General features: G+C 44.1%; 1 protein-coding gene across 9 annotated transcripts in view; it reads right to left on the reverse strand.

Annotated features, from left to right (window-relative positions):
* The window catches only part of Tiam1 (TIAM Rac1 associated GEF 1), a 374,882-nt gene that overhangs the window by 72,501 nt on the left and 280,890 nt on the right, over window positions 1-21,491 (reverse strand). For all 9 annotated transcript variants that reach the window (XM_036203278.1, XM_036203274.1, XM_036203273.1 and 6 more), the window contains 5 exons: window positions 17,910-18,134; window positions 15,503-15,688; window positions 10,139-10,285; window positions 8,054-8,128; window positions 5,767-5,937 (listed from right to left, as the gene is read on the reverse strand). In XM_036203278.1, the coding sequence (XP_036059171.1) occupies window positions 5,767-5,937; window positions 8,054-8,128; window positions 10,139-10,285; window positions 15,503-15,688; window positions 17,910-18,134 (804 nt within the window). The remainder of the gene's footprint in view (window positions 1-5,766; window positions 5,938-8,053; window positions 8,129-10,138; window positions 10,286-15,502; window positions 15,689-17,909; window positions 18,135-21,491) is intronic.

The raw sequence follows: 21,491 nt of genomic DNA on the forward strand, positions 1-21,491 counted from the left end.
GCACTCAAGAAGGAGGCAGAGGAGGTAAATTTCTGTGAGTTTGAAGCTAGCCTGGTCTACAGAGCGAGTTCCAGGACAGCCAGGGCTACACAGAGAAACCCTGTCTAGAAAAACAAAAACAAAAACAAAACAAACAAACAAAAACCATCAAATGCTTCAGACACCATGAAGTTATACTACAATAAATGACATGTTTAAATGGGTACTTTTAATTGTAAAGTGCCCTTATCACTTAAAAATACACCCTAAAATACTATCAAGTAAATAATAAGCTTTTAGAATTGGTTTCCAAAGTAGTCCACACTTAGAAGTGGAATCAGTAAACCTTAACATTATAAATTCTATGCAATGGGCACATGGGGATTTATTATGTGTATCTTATTTTTACATAAATTTGAAACTTCTCAAATTTTCAAAATAAAATTTTAATTTTATATAAAGTAAGTGATAAAAATATCTCTCAATGCAGGGTTTCTCTGTGTAGCCCTGGCTGTCCTGGAACTCACTCTGTAGATCAGGCTGGCTTCAAACTCACAGAGATTCACCTGCCTCTGCCTCCCAAGTGCTGGGATTGAAGGCATGCGTCACCACAGCTGGCTGAGAATTACCTTTTAATAAGTGAAATTCGTTTTAACTGGTAAATACTCCTACTCTATACTGTGAGTATAAATATAAACACAGAGACCTAACTAAAAGCATTCCAGTCATCATCCCCTTAACGTCCACTCAGTCACAGCTAGCTCGGTGGGCAGTGTGCCAGTGGGCACTCCGTGAACCGCAACGGTACAGACACCAGTCCAGATCACTGCAGGCCTCCGGAGTGTGCTCGGGTTTGGAGAATCCGTATGCAGAAAATGGGAGACGGAGGAGTGGTGGTTCTTTAATACATGCACGGAGGACAGTCATGTATTACCACAAAGCACATTTCCAGACAGTGGAAATGAGTTCCCTGGGAGCACACAACAGAATGATAAAGACCTTTTCCTATCACTGGTTCTTGGGGAAACCCGGCCTGGGTTTTAGTCCCACAGATTGTGACCTCTGAAGTCCACAGGGCAGAACAGATACCGTTTTAGTGAATACTTCCCTGGGTACCTGGCTTTCTTTCTCTATCTCTGAGACAGGATGCCCCCTGGGACAGCCCAGGGCTCTCATGTCAGAGGTGAAGAAGGGGGATGGGTGAGCTGAGGGAACACACAACAGGGAAGCCTTTAAGAGTGCTACCCTTTGCTTGTGGGATATGAACAATAAGAAAACAGTAATAGGATGACGGGACAAGAAAAGTTCCCTGTGTGCCTGGCTGGGGCAGGGGTGGGGTGGGGGGGAGTGGGGGTAATGTCTGGGTCAGGGTTGGAGATGCTTCTCTCTCCCCCAGGTCCTCACAAAATCTTTAATTACAAGGAAACATCTTGTTTTGCCAACTGCTCCCTACTGAGGTGGAAAGGAAGGAGGACAGAGTTTCATGGGGTCTCAATAACAGGACCAGAGCAGTTGGGACACCGTCTGTCACCATTAATAAACACTTGTGGACATTCCTAACCAGACTGTCACTTCCACTGTCTGGACATCACAGCCAGTACTAACCTCACCCAGGAGATACTGGGGACAAACCTCAGAGCAGCCCTCACCAGCCAGCTGTTGGGCACTATGAAACAGAACAGGGACCCCACCGTGCCCCAAACACCACACTGCTGACATCTGGAATCACACAGGGAAGGACAGACAAACGGCAGGTGGGGTTTAGGGCTGTACAGAGAACACGGTTCAGGCTGCATATATTTTTCCAAATGTCTTTATATTTACTCACTGTCCTGATAACTTTAAAAAATAAAGGTGAATACACACCACACCTATGACAACGGGCTGGAGTGTTAGCACATGCCTACAAATCCCTACACCCTAGAGGTTAAGGCAGAAAAGTTTCAAGGTTGAGACCAGTAAATACTTGCATAGGCTTAATAAAAAATCTAAAGACCTTTATGGTTGGCAAATAGTTATTCTAAAATCAGGATATGGAAGATGTACTTCCTATGAGTCCTCCTATTTTGGTGAAAGTTTCAGAATCATGAACCAACATAGCATGGCCAATCTAAAATAAAACACAGTCCTAAGAAGCTAATTAAGGACTGGAGAGATGGCTCCAAGGTTAAGAGCACTGGCTGCTCTTCCAGAGGACCCTGGTTCAACTCCCAGCACCCACATAGCAGCTGACAACTGTCCTCTAGCTCCAGGGGATCCAGCATCCTCACACAGACATACATGCAGGCAAAACACTGAGGTATATAAAATAAAAGTAAATATTTTTTTAAAGGGGGTTAATTAAATCCTCAGATTCTCATTATGAGCTTCAATATCAAAGCTGGTCAAAGTATCAACTGTGTTCGTAACACTTGTTCGTGCCAGAAAAACTCCAAATGTTAGAGAATATTGATGGGTGGCTGTTGAGCATCTGGCTTGTTTCGACTTTGTAAAACACTCAAGAAAATTTACTTGCAAGAGGAATTCCATTAGGGAAAAAATTAAGTAGTACAAATTTGTTTTCCTACATACATTTACTCAAATCACTTAGCATTGTATCTGTTTTAAGGCAAGAAAGCTAGCTATAAATTGTGCCATAAAATAAATATTAAAACTGGGCAAGTTTTAGTTTAGTTAGCATGATTTTTTAAGATTCAGATTCTACTCTAATTACTTCAAAGGATTAAGTAATGATGTAGATATTTTAAATAAACAGTTTGAACCATTAAAATACTTAAGAACTGGATTGGGGTAATACCTGAGCTGGCAGCGCGCTTGCCCTGCGAACATGAGGACCTGAGTTCTTCTGCAGGACCTATTTCTAACTGTCACCATGATCCGGTGTTTGGGAGGGGGACAGGGTGATCCCTGGGGCTAGCTGGCCAGCCTGTCTAGTTTACTTGGCGAGATCTAGGCCAATTGGAAACCCAATTGGAGGTGGTTTGTGTTCCTGCAGATGGCACCCACCATTGTCCTTGCGCCCACACTTACAATGAACAGATACATACATACACATATAAAGATACTTAGTACAGGCATGTAGTAAAATTGACACCACGATCACACATGAACAATATGAGGAACTATGAAAGAATGGATCATTTTTTGCAATTTTTTATAATTCCAATAATCTGAATATATTTTTTAAAAAAACCCTATAGGATGACAAGGTTACGGGCTACATCTACCAATTATTTCAGTATCTATGACATGAAATGTGTATCTCTTACATTTACTATACTAGGACTTGACTGATGATCGGAGGGCAGATGGAAAACAGATGTGAAATGATGTAGATCAGAAAATAGGAAAGCAAACGGGCCAATGCAAAAGACAGAAGAGAGAATTGATTAGAAATGAGGGAGAGCATCCATCACCAATGACAATGATGAACTAAAAGACTTCCATTCTTACGTCTCTGTTTCCTATCCCTTCTCCAGAAATCAAAACCCACTCCACTGAATCATCTGACAACACATGGCAGCCCTCTCTGCCCTTTCCTGCCTTAAGAATAAAATTGCTCCACAAATCAAGAAGTCAAGAAGACATCTAGCTCTGAGCACACTATATACTTTATCCCACAAAGATCCTTTCCTGGAGACCACTGGTTTCTTGAAGTCCACCATGCAAGTTTTCTAGTTTTAAACTCATGAGATGTAAGTTTGTTCTCCGTTGTCTTAGTTCTATGTTTTGGAGGGAAATGGCAACCCAGGGAACCTTGGGCAGGATGATCTATTATTGTCACAGGAAGGGACTTGTACCTTGAGAATGCCCACAGAAACTCAGCAAGTAACCAAGAAAGAAAGGAACAGCACAGCAGCATTATTTAGTGATGGTCTCTGTATGGCAGAGACCTTTTTAGTCTCGTAGTTTCTAGAAAGGCTAAATGCTTTAAAAGAACCTAAAACTGGTCCAACCAACTCATTGTACCTCCCACAGATTAATTTCTCACCAAAAACAAAAAAAAAAAAAAAAACAAAACAAAACCATGGTTACCATGAAACTATGGCTTAATTTTCAACTCCTTAAGATACTCCATAGCCATGCTACTCCCTGGAAAACACCTTCCAGGATTTGGATCATGCAAAAAGGCCAGAGTTCTACTTCCAACAGCTCCAACTGAGAACAACTCCCACAGCTCTGCAGAATATTAATGGTTCTCTAAAGAACTGTGCTTAGCTATAAATAAAAGAATGAAGAAATCCTCAACAGACCAACTTTGACAAGTAATTAAAATGAAAAGTTATGAACAGAGATGCCATTATGTTCAAAATCTAGAACTCATGTTCAGGAAATAATCGAGGTGTGTCAGGGGCTAGCATTTATTTTTAATGCCTATGTGGGGGCCAAGGTTAGCTTTGTCCTGAAACAATAGGTCGATCTACTTTTCTCCACATAAGGCTATTTCAAAGTCATATTTGAGCTGGATTATTTCATTTCCCCCCGTTCATATGAAGAGACATATTTTTTAGGTATTAGTAATTTTTTTTAAAAAGCATGTATAAATTTCTGATAGTGTAATTACAACATACTTGTTGGGGGAGTAAAATTATTAAATATTTACAAATCATATGTTGACAAAACAGGGCTTTTTTTTTTTTTTTGCCAGAGTTAAGGACCGAACCCAGGGCCTTGCGTTTGCTAGGCAAGTGCTCTACCACTGAGCTAAATCCCCAACCCCTGAAAAAACAGGGCTTTTAAGATGTCGTTTTTATCCATCCAAATGGTTCTAGAATAAAACTAGAATACAAAAGATTTCCACTTTTGGAGCCTCATGGAATATCATCTCATTCCCCTAAGAATATATTCTAGTTCTTCTGAGCTCTGTGGACTGTCCTCCCTCCAGACTGAGGTTCTGAGAGTTTCTGTGAGGGTCCACCTGCCACAACTCAACACTCCCAGGTTGAGAGCAGCCAGCAAGAACTGGACTCGGTTCTTTCCTTTGTTCACTTTGCTGATTCTCCTCTCCTTGGGACAGGGATATGAGGAAAGTATCACTTTCGCTATCTGCAAACCAGGAAAGTAACGGCTCCTTTTCAGACCCCATGTGGTCAGCTAAGACCACTGATGCCATTACATATGGAAAAGTGAAAACCGGTGTGCATGAGTGACTTCCTTCTTCCTGCTGTCACTCAAGGGCACTCAGCTAGGAAAAGAATCTCATCATGAAACAAGACATTTCCACATCATAAGGCAAAATAATGAAATCAATCACTTTCTAGTTAAAAAAAAAAATACAGGCTAATTCTATGTTCACAGAAAGGAATTTCCCATCATGTCAAACTTTTACTCACTTTAGATTTTCTCTAACTTTAAGATGTCACCGGTGAATCAACTACTATTCAAACATCAGGTTGCAAAATGGCACCCATAGTTTGACACCATTAAGTGTGTGTGTGTGTGTGTGTGTGTGTGTGTGTGTGTGTGTGTGTGTGTAAAAATAGGCAACCAACAAAATGTCCACAGTAGTTGGTTTTGTATTCTATCTTTAGCTAAGGTTTTCTATACTGTGTGTGGGTAGAAGTATACTCATTACAAACCTACGAAACTTGTATATGGAGACAAAACACTCCCGGAGAGCTTCCTGCTCCTCACAAAGACACTGCTCATATATGGTACACACCGTCACAAAGGAATGCAGGGCTGCCTGCATGTGCCAGGAATACCCAGTACCTCCTCCCTTAGACTGTGCACACGAGGCCACCCAATTCTGCTCTTCCCTGGAAAACAACCTGAATGGCTACATACCTTGCAAATGAGCTCCAAGGTGTCCCTCGCAGTGTCCCCAGGCCGCACAACCGTCAAGGCTGGCTGATCATTGGGCAGACAGAACCAGGATGGAGTGAAATATTCATGGACCCAGATGTCACAGTCAGGATTGTGCTGGTGGACACTGGGTAGGACCACTTCCTTGTCCCTCTGTGGTAAGAAATACAGTAAGCAGGGTTGCAGCAGACCCTACCTAACAATGTTAGACCCCAGAAATCTACACCCAGCGAAGCAGCAGTAGGGAGGAGAGGCAGAGCTGGGAGGGAGCTCTCGGAGAGACAGGACTATTGAGAAAGGAGCTTCATGAGGGGAGGAGCAGGCAGCCTTTGGCTGTGACATGGGGCACCCTTCCCCACCTGGCCTATTGCCATTACGGAGAAGTAGATAGCAAAATTTGGAAGAAGGCAAAACACCGAATCATTCATTCGGTTCAGTTCTTTGTTTCTTCCACAAAGGGTGGGGCAGTGGCACACTAGTGAACGTGGGGGAAAGGATGTGTAGAGATGCAGCTGGGCTGCACCTAAGCAAGCAGACTAGCTAGAGCAGAAAGTACCCCGTGGATGGCTGATACATTAGGAACCCAGTCAAATAAGCAAGGAAAGAGTGTTAGGTCATCCTACTGTGAACATACTGGATGCTCAAGTAATATGCCTTTATTAGGGTTTGATAACAAGATGTAAATACGCATCTACAGACTCCCAAGAACAAGGCTAATAGTAGCAATATACAAGAAGAAACAAATGTCTCAGTTGACTCTGGGGGGTGGGTAAAATGACTTCCATTAAAGGAAGTAATGGAGTTCAGGGATGAGGAAAGGCCTTGGAAGGGCCAGTGAGAGAAACCCAGTTGTGGAAGAGACTCAGCCCTGCTTCTGTACACTGCTCCTTCCACAGATAAGTTGGACCCCAGGGAAAGAACTGCCAAAAAGCAATCACTTGCCTACACCCCATTACCCACAATTGGAATCTTCCCAGGCTGCTCCCACAGGTCACATTAAATACGTGCCCCTTAGCACTGGAGCAACCCTAGATTTGCATCTAAACTGTTCTTTGAGGTGAGGCTAAATGCCAGGAAGTGGAATTTTACAAAGTTACCCTGGAAAAAAATGGAAAACACAGATATACAAGGGAACTCAAAAGTTTTGGCATTCCTATACTCTATGTGCAAGAAAGGATATTACTTCATTTAAAATGTATAATGTACGCAAAACCAGCCAGCTTTGGATATGACAAAGTAAATATTAAAGAGTATGCTTGGATCGTATCTAGGTGCAGCAATTTAATTTCATCACGAGCAATTATTCCAAGAGGGTGCCATGGGAGTGCAGTCCCTAAGCTAACCACCTCCAAACCCAGGATGACACATCCGGGAAGTTTAAATAAAGAAAGGCTTTCCCTGTGATCACTTTTCTCCTGCTCCTTCCAAAAGCAAGAACTCCACACTGGACTCTCATTTCTGAGAATCAGATCCTTCTAGAACACTGGGCTTAGACACCGCTGACTAATAGTACTTGGTTGCATAGCAACCAAAAGCTGAATTCTGTTGAACTGATGCTGGGGATGGGAACCAGGAAATTATAGCAACATTGTGTGGTCAACACTAGAACCCCAAGGGAAGTGGAACTGGGGTCCTACAAAGTGGGGGTGTTCTTTTTGTTTTAGGAGGGCCTACAAAAGGGGCTGTGAGGGGACCAGTATCCTCATGGGTTTCAATCCTAGCAGTCTGAAAGCCCCTATTAAATTCAAGCACAAGGCTGAATCACATCTGTGAATCTCAAATTGAATATTTGACTTGGGAGGCAAATGCATTAAAAAGAACACACTATCAGAACACTTCTTTGAAACTAATGGGAACAAAATAGCATGTGTGGGCAGAGAGTGGGGACACTAAGATCTCACCTCTTGGGAATAAAAGTTGTACATAAAAAGGAATTAGCAATGACAAAAAAATGCTCAGCTAACTCAGAACTCCAGTCTTCTCTTACAGTCTAGGTAGAGTCTTACACATCAAATGATTAAGTATGGAAAATGTTATGTCAGCAGGGAACTGTTCTTATTAGCAGCAAGATTTAAACAGAAAATGATTTTTCCACCTCACAGTAACCTATTACATAATTGTTTAAAACCCTGATCACATCAGTCAGTTTTCATACTGAGTGTACTCGTTTTTAGCACACACACACCCCCAACAACCACAGCACTGTGCACATGCTAATGTGCTTGTGCGCCTCCAGAAGGAACATGTGTTTATTTTTGTTTATTTTTACCTTGCCATCTGGAACAGTGTCATCAAATATCCCCTCTAACGATTTCTTTACAGCATCCGTCCCCTCTCCAAACACCTGCAGATAGGAAAGTGTCCTCTTAAAAAAAGAAATCTGGGCAACAGGGCAAAATGAAACATCGGATAGGCTGGAAATGCACAAAGCTTTGGGAAAACATCACAGCAAGATCCCAAAGAATGTCACAACTTAAGCTGGAAAGCAATACGAATCAGGTCTCAAGAGACCAAACTTCCTGAACCTTTAATAGTTCAAAAGTACAGAAATGGTTTGTTTTTAGAAAGTGGACAATTCATCTAAGTTTAAAAGAAAATTAGCAAGGGCATGAGGGAGACTCATTCACGAAGATGTCGCCTCATAGACCTAGGCAGCTAGCTACGTACCCTGAATTATACTGCCTTTCAAGTCACATCTTTCTGCAGAACTAATCTATTTATACCTTTTGTGTTTTATATAAAAGGTAGAAAGGGTTTTTTTTTTTATTTAAAAACCAGAAAACTGCCCTTTTTTGAAGTTTGAAAATTGTGTAACTTAAAGATAAAATGAAAATGATTAATAGCCAAATACAGACACAAAAAATTACATATGCAGGCTATTAAATGAGCATGTGCCAGCAGGATAAAGTCGGTAATTTTTTTTAATCCAGTGTAAATGAGGCTACAGGAACAGAGAATTTTTGTATATTTTAGAGTCCTGAACTAGTGATCATATTTCTATTACAATATTTATGGCTAAGCAAGATTTTTTTTTTAATTTACTTTAGGAATTATAAGAATGATTTAACAACATATTGTAAGGATGTTTGCTTGCATTTATTGAAATTCAGTCACACATTATAGTAGGCAACAGTCTAACCCAAAAGGTAAAGCCATATAAACCAAAAGTTTTAATAGAACCTAAGTGCAAGAGCACTCCCCCCACCCCCAGCAGGTGAGATGCTGATGTTAGTGGCCTCCTTGAGCAGGGAGGGTGGAGAACCACTGAGTCTCGATTGTGCCAAGTCCAGATAATAAACGCTACATCCTACCCTCCCTGAGATTAGAAGATAAACAAGGCTGTTCAGTCCCACACGCTTAACTCAGCGTTTCTGGGTTCCACCAAGGCAGGAAACGCCATGTTTCAAAGGGGAGCATGTTGGTCAACTAGAGAATTTAGGACAGCAGCCTTCAGGACCACTTTCTAAAACTTCATCCCAATGGCAGCTGGTGGCTGCAGCTCTCAGAACAAATGGTAAGGGGATGTGGTGATCAAGTGAGTTTTGTTCAAGGGCATCACACATCGGTCACACAGGTGATCTAGTCATAACCCCTCAAACGTTCAGTGTTTAACTGTCCAGCCACCGGAGCCCATGAATTGAATACTCCCTTCAAAAAGAGTAAAATCACTCCTGCCTTATGGTCTCTAAAGTCTTCTCGGTGTCGGGGGAGACAGATGACAAGAACGGGCAGTGGAGTCTTCTGGAAGTAACAGGAGTGGGAGAGAAGCAGGGCCACTGGGTGTGGCTACTCAGGGCTCCACCCACCATCAGTCTAGGTGATGCTAGCCACAAGATCCTCCGCCAGCCCTGGACTGAACAGAAGCTGTGATGGCCACTCTCACACTCCTGGGTCCTCGTTCCCACAGACCGAGGACTGCCCATTCAAGGCCACCTTCCGAACCTCAGGGGCAAGAAGTGAACACATTTCCCGGGAAGCTGCCTGTGATCCGGCACCTGAGGCAGCTTACAAAGAGCACAGCTAATGCTCACTTGGCTTCCTGTGGTGGCTGCTCTCTTCTGAGAACTTACACGAATTCTGCACTTTTTTTTTTAGTAGGTCTGTAATTAACCAGAGTTTGGGTAGAGGGCAGGTGGGAGACGGATGGTGGTGACAGATTAATAGCAGAGCTCAATGTTTGGGGTATAAATTACTTATTAAAAAGTGTCTAGCACAACTAACTTCATGTCAAGTTGATTTAAAGTGTCAATAAAGAGAAACACAGGCACGCACGCGCGTGCACACACACGGGGGTGCAAATCAACTGACATAACAGCAATATCTGTAGGTCCTTTGTGTTGACTCAGGGACCTACCTGGTTGATGGTTGGGCGTCCCTGCTTCTTTTTGGAGGTAGTGTCCAGGCCCCAGAGAGAAGAAAACCTGCTCCTTCGCTTGCTGGCAGACCTGGACATGGCCTGAGTCCGTCTTCTCATTCCAATCTCACCCGTGCGAGCTGCCACCTGGGGTCGGTGAAGACAGAAGAAGCTCCAGGAGAGGTCTATCAAGACTGGCATGGGTGCCTCGGGTTGCCACACAGGCCTACCCTTCCAGAAACCCTGGCATACTACTGACCCAGTGCTCAAGGCATTAATCTATCACTCTCACACACGGAGATTCTGGGAACCTTCACTGATGCAAAATGGAAAATTGGCAAACGCAATCTCTGTAGGAAGTCAATAAAAATACAGAAAAGGGCAACAAACTACACCATGTTGCTAAGAGTTAGCGGTTCTCCAGTCTGCTTGACCTACTATACCAAAAGCATGGAACCACACACATTTCTGGACATGCCTTCTAAAGGCTACAGAGCAGTTTATGTATTTTACTTAAAAATGATACCAAGGGTCAGTCAAGTCCAGCAGATTTCTGGCTCCTGTGATTCCATATTAAATCTAAACTAACTCATCTCTTCTGTCTGTTGGGATCTCTTCAATCTCTCAGACTATATGAGATCATCCTCTTTGCTAGGCAAGTAACCGTCGTCCCAATATCCATTGTCTCCACTAGAAAATTCCTAATGCAGCTGGGCACTTGGCCAAGAAGTCAAACTTGGCTTCTACCATCTCTGTTAATGGGACGGCTTCTAGGAAATGTTTTCGGGGGGAGGGGGCTTCTCCTCTCTTTGGTGCAGCTCAGCCCTAGTGAAGACTGCACAACCTAAAACATCAGGCTTTTCTAGGATGGAAGAGCAAGGAGAGGGAAGCAAGCACCTGGCCAGACTGGACCACTGGGCGCAAACCCAGACCCACAAAGGTTCTCTCTCTCATTTCATTGTGTCAGGGATTGAACCTGAGACCTGACACATGCTGGACAAGCACTCTACCAAAACATCCAAGCCTAACAAAGGTACTGATGAAGGGAGAGGGTTTTCTCTCATCATGTATACATGCAGTTTCTTCCCTCTACACACACACACACACACACACACACACACACACACACAGAGAGAGAGAGAGAGTAAACACAGATATTCCATAACTTATACGTGTTGTGTTTAGGTGAAAAGGAAATTACACTTGTATTTCTTTTTAAAGTTATACTCTATACAAGGCACTATCCAACCATATTCAGAACAGGATACCCATATTTGAAGCTGCCACTGTGACAGCAGCAGAAGTGGGGATCTCTGGGGACCCCAAAGAGTCCTTAGAGCGTGCAGGCTTGAACTTTACCCCACAGGTTGTAAGCAATGTCCCAGGAACCTCAGCCAGGTGAGCTCAACAGGCCACCCACAAGATCTCCTTTCAAAGGGGCATGGCAAGAGGCTCAGTGAGTCAGACTGGAAATGAACCCATACACACACCTGTTCTTTGCTGCTGGAGGGGAATGTCTTAGAACCTACTTGTCATAGACTCCCATAGGGGCAACCCCCAACGTGACAGATGCCCAGTGACAGCAGCCTCAGGAACAAAATGATGTTGGGTAACACAGGGGGCCTCCCAGCCCTCAGCATATTGGCCACAAGACATTTTCCTGAGTCTTCAGTATTGAGGGTATCAACACAGAAGAAGCTTGGGGAGTAGAAGGGCAAGGACCCCCACATGCACTCAGAACTGGAGCCAGAACAGCTTCCTGGCCAGGGCATTAGGAAGAAGGGTTTTGGACTCAGATGAAAACAGAAGGATGCAGGAGCTGAAAGGCCTTGCCTCATCTCGGCTAAGCACTTAAGAAACAAAGATCAGAACACTGAACAGTGGGAGCAAGACTCCCATGGGGAATTTTATGAGAAAGACTTTAACCTACACTCATTCTTGAGGTGCTTTAAGGGGAATCCCACAAGTAGAAGGTATCATAAAACATGTCAAATGTTCTGTTCTCGACTTTCTAAGCTGAAGGTGAGCAAAGCATGTGAAATGATTAAATCAGAACATGCTGACACATGTGTGCTACCAAGGCTGTGTAAACAGAGAAGAAAAGGTGCTACACTTTAAAATCCAAACCAGATCAGCTCTTTGGTCCCAGCCCATTTACAAACAGCAAGATCTACTTGTAAGTACAAAGTCTGTCTGTCTGCCCCCGTGCCACACACAGGTAGCCAAGAGGAGTCAGCACCCCATATCCATGGATTCCGGCAATGTCAGACCAAAATTATTCAGAAAAAAAAAAAAAAACGCTCCATATGTATTGAGCATGTGCAGACATTTTCCTCATCGTTATTCAATAAGCAATATGGTATAAGTATCTGCATACCATTAGCATTGCATTGAGCACTGTAATCTAGATAAGTGATCTAGATATGGTTTAAAGTGCATAGGAGGACACCACATTACGTAAGACACGTGACCACCACCTTTGGTATCCCAGAGGGTCTTAATATCACTCCTCTGGGGATGCTGAGGAATGACAGTCACAGCAGGCTTGTGTGAGCCTGCTCATTTCCTTCCCAGCATGCTTCACTGTCGGCACTCACCATGTTCCATTAACTGCGTGTGTCCTTCTTCCCGTCTCTCCTACATGAACGTGAGCTCCAGGAGGGCAGCCTCTCTGCGTTCTCTGCTCTTATAACCCTCATCACAAGGCTAGCAACTGACACGCGCCAGGGGTGTGCATGTATGTGTCAATCAAATAAATAAATAAAACCTTTAAATGGTGCGGCAGCAACAACTTAAAAAAAGTAGCACTCGCGTTTAGATGCTCAGAGGAGGAGAAACACACGGGGAAGAGAAACCAGTGTATACAACAAACACTCCCAGAGACTGACTCAGGCGGCTTCAAAGCCTCTAGCGGTTATTCTCAAGTGCTCAGGCCTTGTGGGCCATAAGGGTAAGCCTCCCCCTCACCCCCACTCCAGACAATAATGACCAGAGGGGTACAGAAGACAGGCTGGCAGAAGAGCTGCTGAACAAGAGCTCATGGGTTTCTCAAGGATCGGCCCACACAATGCCTCCTCTGTGGCGGGCACCTGACCACTTTATCGGTCAGCTCATCTGTGCAAACAAGAACAATGGTAACCTTTCTTCAAAGAGTTCAGCACGGACCCTCCAGTTAATGAAGGCAAATCACTCAGCAGGACTGGGATCTCCTAGTGAATGGGGCTCCCATTGTAGCTCAAAGCCCTCCCCTGGCCCGGGTACCCTAGCACCTCCTCTTTCCATCCACCCCCACTGAAAAGGAGGCGGCAAATACCCTAGACAAAGGAGGGATTGAAGAATGCTTCAACTCCCATTGAGAGGAGGGGACCCTTAGGGCCAAACGACAAGGAGAGATGAGGGGGGATGAGGTATCCAATAAATCAAAGTAAAATTCTGCCTGGGATGTTCTGCAGAAGCTGATGCAGAAAACAGAAGCAGATACCCAGTAGAGTACCCTAACTCGTTCTGTCTAAAATGAAAGCACTCCTGCACAGATTGGCAAGGACGCACGGACACCAAGGTTTGTACTACTGAAGCAGCTAGCAGGAAACCGAGCAAAGGAACATAGGGGTGGACTTACGGAATGAAACACTATTCTTCCAAATAACAGCAAGAATCCCCAAGATTTACCAACTCACCCTCTTCTCCGACAGGGCAGATTTAACTCACCTGCCACCACATGAAAAGAGTGCATACATCACAGACATTAACAGAGGGGAACTTAGGGGGCCCATAGATCAATTACAGACAAGCAGATCGATGGTTTGTTTTTCCTTGTCTGTTTCAGGGACATAAGCTTCAGTGGCTTGTAAGAAAATAATCAAAGCATCCAAGTTTGAGGTGGAAGGCGAACTGGATTTATTCACACTCGATCACGTGACTGTAAAGGGGAAAGGAATATGGATGCTAGAGATGGGCAGGTGGTGTCTCACTGAGACGAGCCTGCCTGTTGATAGAAATAAATAAATAAACACTCATGATTAGGACTTTCTGACAGGAGTGAAGGGAAATCCTTTAACTCATTCCTCCCTTCCCCCCACAAGAAATAATGATTTGGCTAAGTTAAAAACTAGTGCTCGGGTCTCAAAGCAACACACCCAGATCATGCCATAAATAAAAAAGCTGGGCTCACAACTTAGTTCTCACTCAGCTAGTACTTACATGGAAAACCAACACTGTAACAGCCGTAAAAGAGAGGTAAGCAAGCAAGCCAGGGGCAGAGCTGTAATTAGCGGAACAAGACAGTTTTTAACAAACTCTAGCAACTGGAGTAAGACCTCTTTCAAAATGCAAATCTCCCCCTAATTATCTGAATGATGATGCTAACCTATTTACAAAGAACACAAATGCCCCACACTGAATCATAACTCAGGATTCAGTGAGGGCGCGGCCAACACTCAGCTAACACTTCACAAGGCAGCTCAGGACCTGGACACTTACTTGACATCTAATTGCACAGCAAATGTGTCACGAGTGTGGTATAGTTCTGAACGTATCGACATGGATAGGCTAAAACATGTGGCTTGTACACTGATTTCCTCCTTTCGGCAGAAATGGGCCCAAAGTACCTAAAGCAGTCTGTAATTTAGCAAGTCCTGAGGATTACAGATTGTAAACACACAGCACAATCACACACTCTGCTGCTCCAGGAGGCAGACAAAAGCTCCCTTCTTAGGGTATGTGTCCAGCTATGTGCCATTGATACTTGGCCTTCCTCTACACATCATGTATTTACAGCCAACAAACTATGATAAAGTGAGACCTCCAATCCACAGAGATCTGTGTTTAATGTATGGTGTATGGGATCAAAGGAAGGATACATCTATGCATGACAGAGAACAGATCTATATGCATGAAAGCAAGCCCCCCATTTACCATTTACATAAGGTTACTAACTTTATGGTTTCAAATGCCCAAACTGCCTAAAAATAACATCTGTCTACAAACGCTGCAGTGAACGTATCTCAAGACAACACCTTTATGGGGCTGGGGTGCAGCTCAATGGTAGAGTGTTTAGCATGTGTGAGGTCCTGGGTTCCAATCCCAACACCAAGGGGAGGGGGTAGACTGGGGTGGTGGAAGGGGCTGGAGAGATGGTACCTTTTGCATTTTCTTTATACCACAGTTTTAACCCTATCAAGAGAGGTTTAATTACATTTCCACATAGGTTCAAATGCCATTTTGCATGAACTGCCAAGTGAAGTCAGTTTGGAAATCTGTACAGGGCAGCAAAGTAAGCAAACAGGTGAGACACTTCTGTCAAGCCCTGTTCGGGATTAAGCACCGAGATGAGTGTTTTTCCAAAATTCATCTGCTTCTACTCACCAGGGCATGAAAAGACGATACTGAAAAGATCCCAAGGCGGCCCATTGCCACCTTCGTCGGCCGGCTGGCAAAAGCGAGTAGCCTTTTGGGGTTTGGCAGCTCCCCGCCCTGGAGGCTGGCCAAGTAACAGCGGAAACGGAACAGGTCCATCTGGAACTGTTCGAGATTCTGCTCCCAAACAAAAATCTACGGTAGTGAAAAAACAGAAAGGTCAGAAAAGGCGAAAACAAATGTTAGCCACCTTTCCCCACAAGAATCTTGCAGAACTATTTATTACTAGGGTACTAATTACAATTCTTGAGGGTAAACAACCAGGCCCCTAGGTCTCTAGGGGCATCTCCTCTGCAAAGAGCTGTAACCATAAACTCAGCATCATAAACATAAAGCACACTGTTAGTTATTAGTGCCCCCTAGCATAGATTTCACCGGGATGTCCATGGGGTGGGAGAGCATGTTTGGTATGTCAATTCTGACCACAAACATAAGACAGAAAGAATTAAAATGTAGGGATCTCCAGTACTAAGGAACTCTCGTGTCAACTAAGAGAGAACTTTGACTAAGAAAAGTAAGGCCGCTGGGTGGTGGTGACACATGCCTTTAATCCCAGCACTCAGGAGGCAGAAGCAGGTGGATCTCTGTGAGTTCAAGGCCAGCCTGGTCTACAAAAGTGAGTTCCAGGATAGCCAGGGCTGTTACACAGAGAAACCTTATCTCGAAAAACAAAAAAGAAAGTAAGGCCAATTACAGATCAAAAGCAAATAAACCAAAAGCTTTAGTAAAAGTGGGTGGTATAAAGAAAGGGTCGGAAGTAGTAAAGTGTCAATGGTGGAGATCCAGGTATTGGGTGGATGCAGAGTTCCACCCAAAGCTAGTGTCCACACACGTCCTTGTCACTCACAGTGGCAAAATAGTTTCTGGCCACTGATGTGACATTAGAATAAGATCACAGGAGAGCGAGTACATTCAGGAATAATGCCCTGGCACAAAGTGAAAGTTCATGGGACTAGAGGGATGGCCCAGCAATTGAGAGCATTGGCTGCTCTTATAGAGGACCTGGGTTCTGTTCCCAGCACCCACACAGCACCTCATGACTGTCTATAACTTCATTTCTAGCGGTGCTGATGCCCTCTTCTGACTTCTGTGGGCATCATGAATGGGCGTGATGTGCTGGGACACATCCGGTGATACCTATGTATGTAAAATTAAATCTTCAAAAAAGACAAAGTGAAAGCTGAGAGAGAGGTCACTGGTGACATCTCCCTTTTCAATCGCGATTAAAATGAGTATGAGGAGACATGTGTTCATGACAGTAGCGTTCAAAGCAGCCAAGAAGCTGCTAATGGATCAAACGCCCATCAAAGGAGAGATGGATGCACAGTGCTGCATGTGTGCAATGGAAGAAGGAACAGCCCCCGAGGAGGTGGAGGTCCTGATGTGTAAGTTCCAATGCAAATCCAACTCCAAAAAGCTATGCCACGTGAAGGAGGCAGGCATGAGGGTCACACAGTAAGCAACTGCATCCCTGTGGAGCATCCCAAAGAGACAAAGCATTCAAGATAGGATGCAGGGAGAGAGAGGCACAGACACTTAACAGGAGCTGGGTTCCTTTTAGAAGGAGATAAGAAAGTGGCCACCTACCATGGCAACGTATTGACTGCTGCTAAACTGCTGTTCCCTTGTGGATTTTTGTTATGTGAATTTGCCTGAATTTAAAAAACTACAGTGGCCAGTAACACAAAGAACAGAGCAAGGGTGTACCCTGGAGCAATGGTGACTGTGGACAAACTTTTTTCTTGTTGTTATTTCTTAAACACTATAGCACAGTTATTGGCATAACATTTATTTGGTATCATACATGACCTAGGGATGAATTAAAATACATGAGGATGTGTGTAGGTTATGGATGCACGCTACGCCATTTTATGTCAGGGACTGGGGCATACCCAGATTTGGGTTTCTGCAGGGTCTTGAAACCAATTCACAATGGTAGTGAGGCACAACTGTATGGACTTTTAAAAACACTTTATTTAATTTAGGAATTCTAATCTAAGTTTATTGAGGAACCAAGAATGAATTCTCCTCATAGCTTCACTCCATGAGAAGGGGGGAAGAAATCATAGATTTTCAAATACACAGATTCCCCTAGAATCACAAGGAGTAGTAGGAGCTGGCAGGCTCCTCTCTGATTTCTGCCTTCCATTCCATGTCATATTGTTCCCTTTAGCTCATAACAATCAACTCTGAACAAAGGACGAGGGAGCAGACAGTCACAACAAGTTGAACAGTCTGGGTGACAGGCTGCTGCCACAGGGAAGGAAGATCTTTCAAGATTCCGAGACAGCAGAAAAGCATTAAAAAAAAAAAACCCTAACAAATCTACCAGCTCCGAGCCCAGAGAAACCATCACCTGGTCTAATATGGTCTTCTTCTTCTTTGAGTCGGTGACGGAGGACAGCTGCATCTCACCCATCTTCTTCATCTTCTCATCCATGTCGATCTTCTGCTCCAGCTTCTTGATTTCTGACTTGAGGAGGCGGAGCGTGTCTTCCTTGTGGTGGTGTCGAGCTACGGCAGCTGCGCAGGCAGAGTGGATGGCGGTGATCCAGTTTTCCAGCTCTGTCTGGCTGGTGGTCTGTACGAGGAGGGTGCAGGGAGAAAGAGCCACTTTTTAGAAGATGACAGACACTAATAGTGTGTGTTCAGGGAAGCAGTGTCTCTGAGGCAAGGTGTTGGGTCTACACACACACACACACACACAAACAGTGTGTGTTCAGGGAAGCAGTATCTCTGAGGCAAGGTGTCGGGTCTACACACACACACACACACACACACACACACACACACACGTACCTTGACTTACCCCTTCTAGAAATCCACAAAAGAAGGCCAGCCCTACCCCCAAGCCCTCAAGTGGTACCCTCAAAGAAGCCGCATGTTACCTAACATACCTAAGACATTCTCTTGCTTAAATGATACTTCTAAAGAACTTATCCCAGAACCAACTAGGGTTGGGGAAGAGTTTCAAGGTAACCAGGTTTAACACTGCCTTAGGGAACTCCAGGAATACATCCATGAGTAGCAACAGCCCAGCAGCCAGCCACGAAGTACCAAGAGCTTGTTTAAGAAGAACACTAAGATGAGATGCTATGTGACACACACCAAAGGACAGGTACCCTTCACATGGGGGTAGTGTAAGACAAAGAAGCTCTGGAAGGCAAAAGGGGCCAAGTTTGGGGGCAAAAACTCATGCAAGATTATTATATGCAAAATCATTTAAAAAAAACCTCACAAGATCTGCACAAGCTCAAGCCAGATCGAACCCCAACATGGAGGGGGACGGGGGCACAAGTCCCACTGTTAGCTGAAGAGCTACTGTTGTTTGGTTGCTGCCAGGAGAAGGAGAGTAAGTTTGCTTTAATGGTGTGACCCCTGGTGCGTCAGCCATGCCCCAGGGTAGGCAGGCAGGCTCCACACCAAGGAGTGGTCTCCAACACAAACTGGGTTAAAAGATCAAGAGAGGCTGGTGGGGTGGTGGCGTACGCCTTTAATCCCAGCACTCAGGAGGCAGAAAAAAGGTAGATCTCTGTGAGTTCGAGGACAGCCTGGTCTACAGAGCAAGTTCTATAGAGGATAGCCATGGTTACACAGAGAAACCCTGTCTTGAAAAGACAAACAAATTAATAAATATTGAGAGGGACAAGAAGAGCAAGGTGAGGAGGGAGATGGGGAGGAATTGGCAAAGGGAAAATATAATCAAAATAGGTTATATAAAATTCTCATGGAGGCTGGGCGGTGGTGGTGCACGCCTTTAATCCCAGCACTCAGGAGGCAGAGCCAGGAGGATCTCTGTAAATTCAAGGCCGGCTCTAGTCTATAGAGAGAGATCCAGGACAGGCACCAAACTACACAGAGAAACCCTGTCTCGAAAAACCAAGAAAAAAATATTCTCAAAAAATAAAAACACTATTTTTTTTTAAACCTGGACATCAAGGGGGAAATATTTGTAAATGTGGAGATGCTAGATTTTTCTAGATGCCCCCATAAGCCCAAAGAATTCAGTATAGGTGAAGGCGTTAGCTCAAGTGAAGAAATGATTGGCTCAGCCATTTCTTAGTAGCACTACGGTGGCTGCTGCCATCATTTTTTCCTCTGAGGCACTAATCTCTATTTCTACCTCACTAGTGGGTTGGCTTACAAACAAAATCCTTCTAACAGGACCCCACACAAAAACTCTTGTAACAGGACCCCCTCCCTCCCAACCCCAGCATATTGCTCCTTGGTGGCTAAGAATGGAAATTTTAGTCTAAGGACCATTGAAACTATCAGTAATCATTCTGAATCTGAGAGTTTTGTATTCATCCAAAGAAGTGGCATAAAATATTAAAAATGTTGTCTTGCAAGAAAACTAGCTCACAAAATTAAAAGGCCTAACAGCTGCTGTGTTTACAAAGAGAGACACATTGTCGGTGGATAAGGACTGTAGTCATCTAGGCAGGCTCATAATGGAACAGAAGCAGACTGGCAAGCAAATGGGATTGATTGGTGTGGACTGAGGAGGAGGAGGAGGAGGAGGAGGAGGAGGAGGAGGAAGAGGAAGAGGAAGAGGAGGAGGAGGAGATGATGAGGCAAAGACATTAAAGCCACAGGTAAACTCAGAAGGTGGAAAAATCCGGAAGGAGTTGCACATGTGGATGTGACTGTAAACGAACACACAAATCCACTTTTGAAGTATTCCTTTTCCAGGTCCTTATCTTACAACTTTTCCTTTAAAAAAACAGAGTTCAAGCTCCTCCCACAAACAATGAGACCACCAAGCCTTGCTGCCAGGGTGATGTGGTGTCTGACCCCTAGACCTCTCAGGGGAGGCTGTTTCGTCAGCTGGGTTATTTTCCCTGGTTTTTAACTTGTTTACCTGAGTCTTAGAGAGAGGTTTGGACTGCCTAGGTGGCCCAAACTCTTGATCTTTTATCCTCAGCCTCCTGAGTAAGCCAGCCAGCCTGGGTACATATTTACTTTTGCTAGAAAAAGAACCAACTTACATGGAAAAGTAATAATAAGGATTATTTTTCTGGAAAAATAAAACAGTAACTCCAGTGTTGGCAAATGTACAGAGCAACTTGAAGCCCAGGGAAATTTCTGTCCACTCAGAATGAGGATAAATGCTTCAGAAAGCAGTTAAGTACATCTGACCGAAGTTAGGTATTTGAATGCCTTGTGGCGAACTACATGAACTCACGGTATAGAGCTAACTAAATATGCTCATATGTCCAGCAAAATTAATGTACCAGAACACACGCACACACCCACTGAAGCATTTTTAAACAATTTATTTTTATTTTACATATATGTGTTTTGCCTGCAAGTATGTTTGTGCACCATATGTGTGCAGCCCCAGAGGCAGCCAGTAGAGGGCGTTAAAGAGAGGAATCTCTTGTGCTTCCCTCCTATGAGGCCATCAGCCCAACTCGGCCAAGGGCAAGGCTGTCCCTTCTCTCTTTCAAGAAGTGGGAATGAAGGAATCGGGGTTTTAGCTTAATCGTATTTACCCAGCATTCCCAAGGCTCTGGACTTGATTCTCAGCACACAAACAAAGAAACAAATGGAGCTGATGTCAACTGAAACTAAATATGGTAGCTTGTAATTGTCCCCAGAATCTCATAGGGAGTGGCATTAGTAGGAGGTTCTGGCTTTGTTGGAATGGGTATGGCCTCATTGGACGAAGTGTGTCACTGTGGTTTTGGTTTTGAGGTTCCCTATGCTCAGGATACTGCCCAGTGTCTCAGTTGACTTCCTGTTGCCAGCAAGATGTAGGACTCTCAACTACTCCAGCACCATGTCTGCCTGCTCGCCACCACGCTCCACACCACGATGACAATGGACTGAACCTCTGAAACTGTAAGTGAGCCACACTATTTAAGTGTTTTCTTAATAAGAGTTGCCATGGTCATGGTGTCTCTTCACAGCAACAACACACTAAGCTAAGCGTCAT

Source organism: Onychomys torridus, chromosome 12 (genome assembly GCF_903995425.1).
Source record: "Onychomys torridus chromosome 12, mOncTor1.1, whole genome shotgun sequence".
Lineage (NCBI taxonomy): Eukaryota > Metazoa > Chordata > Mammalia > Rodentia > Cricetidae > Onychomys > Onychomys torridus.